Genomic DNA, 8,141 nt, shown 5'->3' with positions numbered 1-8,141 from the left:
TAATAGACAGAGAGATTTCGCAAAAGATTTTTTTCTTTTATTTGCCGACATTTATTTTATTATACGTATATGGAAAGATTGCCCATTTTTCGAATTTTTTGATAGAAGTGAATAATGTAATTATATTTATATATATATATATATATATATATATATATATATATACATATATATATATATATATATATAAATATATATATATATATATACATATATATATATATTTATATATTTATTTATATATATATATATATATATATATATACATACATATATATAATTATACATATATATATATACATGTATATATATTTATATATATATATATATATATATATATATATATATATATATATATATATATATACAGGGTTATAGCTAGGAGATTGTGAGTGCTGGTTAAATAAATTTGCGAAGCGTAGCGAGCGAATCTCTCGCATCTCACGGCCGGGGGTCCAGGGGCCCGCTTAAGGGCCCCTGGTGGGGTCCAGGGGCAAATAACAGAAAAAGGTGACGTTATTATCATGTTTTACGGAAAGGGAAAGATAAATTTGTTACTTTTGTTGTATTTCACAAGCATTTTACTATTTTTTGTGCCGGCCGGTGGACTGTTTATTCACTTCCAATGCCGGCCGGCAGGCGTGAGTGGCGGTTACCACCGGCCGCCGCCGGCCGGCGTGGCTATAACCCTGTATATATATATATATATATATATATATATATATATATATATATATATTTACTGTATCTGCTATGTTGTCTTTCATTTATTTCATTGATCGTCTCATGTTAGCCTGAGTTTATTTGCTTTTTATTAGCAATGAAGACAAAAATATCAGCAAGAGTGTTTTGATACAAGATACAATATAAGAAATGGAGCAACAAAGCATACTACAACAACAAACAATGTAAATAACGGAGAAGCTAAGACAAATACATTTACTAGGGCAAGAAACAAAAGAAGTAGAGAAGAAAAGAAACATTAGCCAGCCAATGCTGAAGCAGGCCTTAGGTCGAGCAATCGAAACTTCGTATTAAACGTGCAGTCATGTAAAATATGCGAGCTCCATGTATATACTCTTTTAGGCCCATTGCATATTCATCTGTATGTCCAGTTGGGAGCCTTCTTTAATCTGCCTCCGGGCCCACCAAATATATAAGATGCGTCCAATGAACGTCAAATGACCCATTTACATTTATCTAAGGCCCGTAGGAAATATCAAATGAGCCCTCCATTCGGAAGTTGGCCCCACTGAATAAAGAAATAGAGTTCTCGTGAGCTGTGTATATGAAAGTCTTTTTAACAGCTGCTTTTTTCTCTCACTTTTTTTACTTTTGTTGTTTGTTTTTGTTTTACTTGTCCGCCAGTGATTATCGCCTTTATCCTTTACGGTGACAGAAGCCTTTATATTTTATTGAAACTATTGGAGAACAAGCTAAACAATCAGATGATGATATTAATTATCTATAATGCTCAAAGTTCTCTCCCGATACCCACCAAAATTGGAATTAAATCATATTCCTGTTCTCAACACAGATAGCATGAGAGTTCCATAACCGAGCGTCTGGAGATGAAAAAAAAAAATTACGTGGACTCTCTATTGGGGCCCATTTCTATATTGCTGAACTGTAGCATCCGTTGCTTCATGCTGTGCTACTCGTCTATGTACGAGCATGGGCGGCGATCCGTACTTCCGAGTGGGGGGGATATGACCTTGTTGACTATCTAAGCGTAGCGCCACCATGAGTTGGCGCGAAGCGTACAAGAAAATTTTGGGATTTACAAACCCTCTAGATGGCCGGAAACGGCACTTCCCGAGGTTTCCAAGCGGCATATACCCAACTTTAAAATAGGGATATCATGTCCGAAATATCTCATAATCAGGATCCAAAAACCTATTTTTTTTTAAATTTCGGGTGTTATTTTGGGAAAATTGGCATTGCCCCTGTCAATCTTGTTTCAGGCGCTACGTTAGAATGTTCGAGAGCTCTTTTATATTATTCGATGAAGAAAATAGGCCTGCACATGCAATACACAATTACACATAGTTACATTCCTAGGTACCGATTGCTAGGGCATCCAGGTGAAACGTGTATTAAGCATTACCCTGGTAACATGAGATTCTCAGCTGTTCGAGGAAACATGTACGTGTGTAGGCCTACCGTATAGGGCCTATATGAATACTATGAGGGTGCATATATGTACTATATCAATACCGTGGGCGCAATAATACATTTTGTTGTTATAGGGCCAATGAAGCCTACAGTCAACTATTCTTGTTTTATAAAGACGCTTAATTTGAAAAGATCGCACTGCGTTTATGGTAGGCGAGAAATGAAGCTAAAAAAGAGCCGTACATTCACGATGATGCATTAATGTAGGCATGAAAATATTCTTATCCCTGGCATTTGGTGGGGGGGATATGGTGTATTACATCCCCTCCACCCATTTTCATGGGGGGGATATATCCCCCCCATCCCCCCCAGGATCGCCGCCCATGTGTACGAGTGGTCATCCGAACTATGAACTAGGAGATTAACCTTAAATGTTAGCTCCGCCTATTTCATCCGTACCATAATTATGAGGCTACTGTATATTTTTAGTCGATGTGTTGGGTTGGCAGGGGTATACTTATTGTCACAAAAATCGATACGAGATTGTTTATAACATGGACTCCATATAGGCCGCACGGAGCTAATTCAAAGGTTTACTGTGAGATATAAATATATATATATACTGTCAGGCCCTTTGCGCCAATCAAAGGTTTTCTATTTCACAGGGTATCAAATGTGGGTTGGAGTTGAGGGATTCAAAGTATAGACGTCAAATTGAACGTTTTCTTTTCTTTCAACTGATAATGGAGGTTGGCCCGGCAGCGAATTTCTTTTTCCTGAACCTTTCGGGCAGTGTACGTGGAGTTTAGCCAATCAGAGCGAGGCTGTGTTGATGACGTACTACTCAGTAAAGATGGTCAGTCGTGTAAATGCGTCCCCTCGATAACATAAGGTGGAAAACGAAAGAGCGCGAGTTCGAGCCCCCGTGTGAATTTTCCCCCCCACTTTTTCTCATGTTCAAGTAGTTATGTCCAAGTATTATATCATGAATTGAAAATCGATATTATAAGTTATGTCATGGTTTTCGTGCATTGTCATCTTATATATGAAACGCCGTAGATAGTGTAGCGAAAATATATATAGTTTCTTTTGTTTATTTTCCTTCTAGATCTTATTAGAGGGAAATCGGTCTCAGCCCCAAAATGTGGTACATCCGTTTTAGGAAAGTTTATCTTAATTTAAAGGCAGATGACTTGCTAGAATAAAAGACAAGGGAAATAGATATTCATTCTGGAACAATTAAAGAGAGAGGATTTATTGCATAATAAAACAAGGGCAGTACTTGCACTCTTATTTACCTAATTCGCTCATCAGTTTACAACAAACATTTGGCAGTTTCCACAATAAACCGTTAATTACTGGACCTCGTCTCTCACAAGGAGGTGCTATAGGACTGTACCACTGTGTACAAATATTGCTGTGTAGATGTGTGTAAACTGTAAGTACGTAACATACTACTGTACCAGTACTACAGTACTGAGTACAGTGTCATGTCAATCTGAAGACATTGTAAATTTGTACATCAGACAGCGATCATACATCGCCGTTTTTCAACAAAAACCGATGCAAACGTCACGTAAGTTGTGCACAATTATTAGTGCAAGGCCTATATACCTCAATATTTTCTGCTGTAGTACAACAATTATGTTGACTTATCGAATGTGATTTCCCCATGCACTTCAACATTTGGTAAGCACGCCGCTATCTTTACTCTAGTACGTCATCAACACAGCCTCGCTCTGATTGGCTAAACTCCACGTACACTGCCCGAAAGGTTCAGGGAAAAGAAATTCGCGGCCCGGCACTACCGCTTGCCGGCCAGTTGCGCACATCATTTCTGTTCTTCTTAGAGGCAGACCAAAGTCAGCCCTAACTTTCTTTTTAAATTCATCCTCGAAAAAGTGTGTGTGAAAAGAACGATTTTATATTCCGAAAAGTATTAGGACACAGTTTTGATGTACATGAAGTATTTTATACGTTAACGAAGTTTGTTTTCACTATTTTCATACATTTGTACACTGTGACTGCAGGTTATAAAGGGAAGATGAACTTTTCCTAAGCCGGCTTACCTTACCTAAAGTAATGATCGTACAACGAGAATACTACAGTACATGGTACCTGGTAGTCAAATAATAGAGCCAATCACTCAAGGGGGAGGGGGGGGGGGGCTTAACGACAGTGACCTACACGGGTGAAGAAAGCCGCAGCCTTCATTAGATTTATTTAAGAACAGAGAGAAGTGGTGTGTTTCTACTCAATTTGAGTTCGTTAAACTAAACGAGGAAGAAAAAAATAAATAGGGATCATAAACTGGTAAATCGAAGGAAATGGAACAGGGTGTTATACCATATAGTATAGATTCCAGTTATTAGATGCGAAGCGAGCATCACATTGTAAACAGCAAACTGCAAATAGATGGCGCTTTGTAGAAACTGCGTTGTCATACCCCAAAGTAACTTACGTTTATGCGGTCCGCCAAAATCATGAAAGGAGAAGTACCAAGAAGCAACATGGGTATCATTACATATGTAACCACACATTTGATTTCAAAGCACATAAATGGAATCATGATGTGTACAAATATGATTTTTTTTTTGTGTGGAGATTTAAGAACCATCTAGTCTTCAAAAGATTCGCAGTGAATTTGTTTACCACCAACGGGCATCGATTTGCTTCAAATGTACGTGTGTGTGTGGGGGGGGGGGGGTGGGGGGAAATGTAACGTGTAGTGTGGAAAGCCATCAACAAGTTGGAGGGCAGGGCAAAATAAAAACAAAAGCGAGGATTTTCGGATGTTCCTATAGTCAGAACAATATTCCTTTTGTATAAAGACTATACGGTGTCCCAACACCAGTATGTGGCACTCTTTATTTGGTGGTGCAGGTTATGAATATATAACTTACAGTGAGGGAATGTTCCTCATTGACCCGCCATTAGGGCTCGAAACCACAATAAGAGGAGACGGGAGCAACCCCCCCCCCCCCGCCTATGTCTTGCTTATATTTATGAGAGAACTTCTACAATCCTTTGAAGAGCAAAATGCTATGACTCGGGATATAGTAAAAAATATTGTGGAGTACGCTATACCTGATACATCTCTGGCTGTACCATGAGCAGTGTTGTAGTAACCATACCCAGTAAGTTCCCCGTTAAATTACACAATGCAGTGAGTCACCGCAAAAGTATAACCATGTCTTGTTAAAGACTCATGGTTGAATAAACCAATATTATGATCGAAGTATCGCAGCCTGGCATGGACCGTTATTTGGGGTCTCAATAAGCTGCTGTCAGGTCGGTATGAAAGACTATTTCGCGTCAGTCCCTCACTAATTACACTTTCATAGTTATACAGGGGCGCAACTGCGACTTTGTTGTACCGGGGAAGGGCGAAGGCTTAGATATTAAGTCGTCGAGTGGAAGGGTGTAACGGGAGGGCTGTCCCTGTACGTACAGTGGTGGTGTGGTATTTTGATGCATGGGTCATATGGTGTGAATTGAAGGGGAGGGGTGGGGTGGTGGGTGGGAGGGAGGGAGAGTCTGGGATCAAAACCAAACTTAGGCTAAAGTCTGGCATGGTTGCGCCCTGGTTACGAAACTAAGGAGGGAGGGAGGGAGCAAAGAACATAGTGGTCGGTCACAGTGGCGGAGCGTCCACACAGTCAGGGGGCGGATGCCCCCCCCCCCCGACGGACTCAAATGGAATGCTGGCGCCCTTTTCAGCTTTTTACCACTTTTTACTTATTCGCGATTATTGACTTTTTAATTGGCATGCGCTCTCATCTACCTATTGACATTTGTCACATTTTGTTAGCGATGACACCTATTTATTATTCGTTTATCTGCATATAAGCAAGGCCCGGAGGTCATTTCCGGCGATCTAGGGAGTATCTTTACTTAAAAAAATTATGTACGCTCCACGCCAACCTGTGGTGGCGCTCCGCTTAGAAAGTGTCGAAAGCGCCCCTGCAGACCATTCTCGCCCCCTTGACCAATACCCCTAGCTCCGCCACTGGTCGGTCAACTTCCATGCCCGAACCCACGTGGCGAAGAAATGGGGAATCCTGAACATTGTGGGTGAGGCGCTGCTAACAAATTTTAGCGATAAGTATTTCACTTGAAATATCTGCGGCCAGCTTCCGGGTACTTTGGAACCTGGGCCCCACCATGACGATATATCTTTGGCGGTGCATACAACGCAACCACTAGCAGTTGCAGATCCCTCCTCCATCAGAAAATCCCCCCTAAACCTCGGATAACTGGAACAGAAATGACCAAGCATTCACACACAGCGCTCTTAGTAAGGACATGCACCATATGCCAACTGCTCCGGGTGTCTGCCTCGTCGCGGTCCCATCCTCTCCCCCTCCCTTCCGGTGTCCATAAAATGTGGAAAACGGTACGCAACTCATATATTTAATATTACTGCTTTGGAACCTTTTGTGAATATTTTCCTCAACGGGCGCAACATATCCTCTTGTTTTTCCAGACGTTTTCCGGTTTCCGCAGACGTATAGCGTTTAATGTTTACTGGAAGTGTATTTACCAGGGAGCTGCCAATTCACCCGGTCACGGTAAGAAAACTGGTAATATTACAGGCAAGGACGCTTGTAGCTTTTAGCCAACCACATGCAACAACGTGGTCTGCTCCCGAATGCTGACTTCCTAATTGTTAGGATCATATGATTATATATATTATTTTATGTTGTAGTTTTTCATTTATAATCATAGATTCCTCTTTATATTTAAAAAATAAGGTATAATAATAGCTCGTCTTACTTTAAATGTTGCTAAAAGTAGGATTCGATATTGTTTCCCTAGTTTTGAAATTTATACAACAAGGCATCTGACTACTTACTGCTGTTTTTTACTTGCAGAACACCTCCTTTGTAAGGGTTTCAACAGAGTCGGTGAATGAATTAGGCCTACATGTTACAGTACGCATCGCATGCGTAGCTACTTCTACTGTACACAGGAACGGCGATGCATAATTTCCACAATCAATAACCATAGCGAGCCTAACGTTCTTAACCGTGTGCCAGGAACCTAAAGAACGTTTAAGAAACCTTCCTCATTTCCCTTCTCAAACTTTTTGGGTTTGGAGAACATGGCTGTACACAGGGGGAAAGAGAATTCGGGCACGTATGATGTTTCTCCACATCAAGAGTCAGGCTTTCAAGAACCTGCTAATGAAGGACCCGTGTATGCAGAGTTCATTGACGGAAAGTCAAAGCTGCCTAACGGTACCCATGATTCCGAGGATACCCCAAACACCCTATTGTCCGTCGGGGCGGTTAAGGGTTTACTTGCGTTCACGATACTGTTATCTGCATGTATCGTAGCATTTGCATCAAGATTATTTGCAGTTATTCGCTTTGAAAGCATCATTCACGAGTTCGATCCATGGTAAGTTTACGTTGTTTCCATGACAAGGTGCTATAGGCATAGCGAACATTTCCCTCGCATTCGTATCTTGCCTTGGAAACCATGACTCTGGAAAGGGGAAGGGGGGGGGGGGTGCAGCCTGCAGATCGCTTCTTACATCACGTCCATATTTAACTTGTGTCAAACATAGCCTTGTAAGTTGTATGTCTTATTATACTAGACTACTTTTTACGGAAAGTGAGGCTATTCATAGCCCAGTTTGTCTTCTCATGTAGGCCTACACAGTAAGTTAGGGGTTAGTGACAAAACCCACCAACTTATTAAGAAGTTTAGGCTAGGCTGTAATTTGGAATAGGATGCTGCTGTGGTAATTCATATTCAGTGTCAACTGGGCTGTATAAATAATGTTAATTTCAGTATTAATATGTATTTAACTATTGCTCAAATTAAGACATACATTTGCATGTCAAGGAACCAAAAGTAGACAGAGCCTAATTGGCAATATACTACATCATACATGGTGAACCAGGTTTTATGTATGCTAGTAGTATGCTAGGCCAACAGATTGTTAGAACTTTGACAACAAAATCACATGTATTTGCATCAGACATAATTCTCTTCATCATTCACGTACAGTAATGTGC

The 8,141-nt window shown here is 40.5% G+C and overlaps 1 protein-coding gene across 1 annotated transcript in view; it reads left to right on the top strand.

The window, feature by feature from the left end:
* The first annotated feature begins 6,986 nt into the window (after nt 1-6,986).
* The window catches only part of LOC139966468 (dolichyl-diphosphooligosaccharide--protein glycosyltransferase subunit STT3B-like), a 46,698-nt gene continuing 45,543 nt past the window's right edge, over nt 6,987-8,141 (top strand). The window contains exon 1 of the mRNA XM_071969491.1: nt 6,987-7,518. Within this exon, the coding sequence (XP_071825592.1) occupies nt 7,220-7,518 (299 nt within the window). The 5' untranslated portion in view covers nt 6,987-7,219. The remainder of the gene's footprint in view (nt 7,519-8,141) is intronic.

This window comes from Apostichopus japonicus, chromosome 4 (assembly GCF_037975245.1).
Source record: "Apostichopus japonicus isolate 1M-3 chromosome 4, ASM3797524v1, whole genome shotgun sequence".
NCBI classification, from domain to species: Eukaryota; Metazoa; Echinodermata; class Holothuroidea; order Aspidochirotida; family Stichopodidae; genus Apostichopus; species Apostichopus japonicus.
The sequence above is the reverse complement of the archived record's forward strand: the minus strand, read 5'-3'. Positions and strand labels throughout refer to the sequence as shown.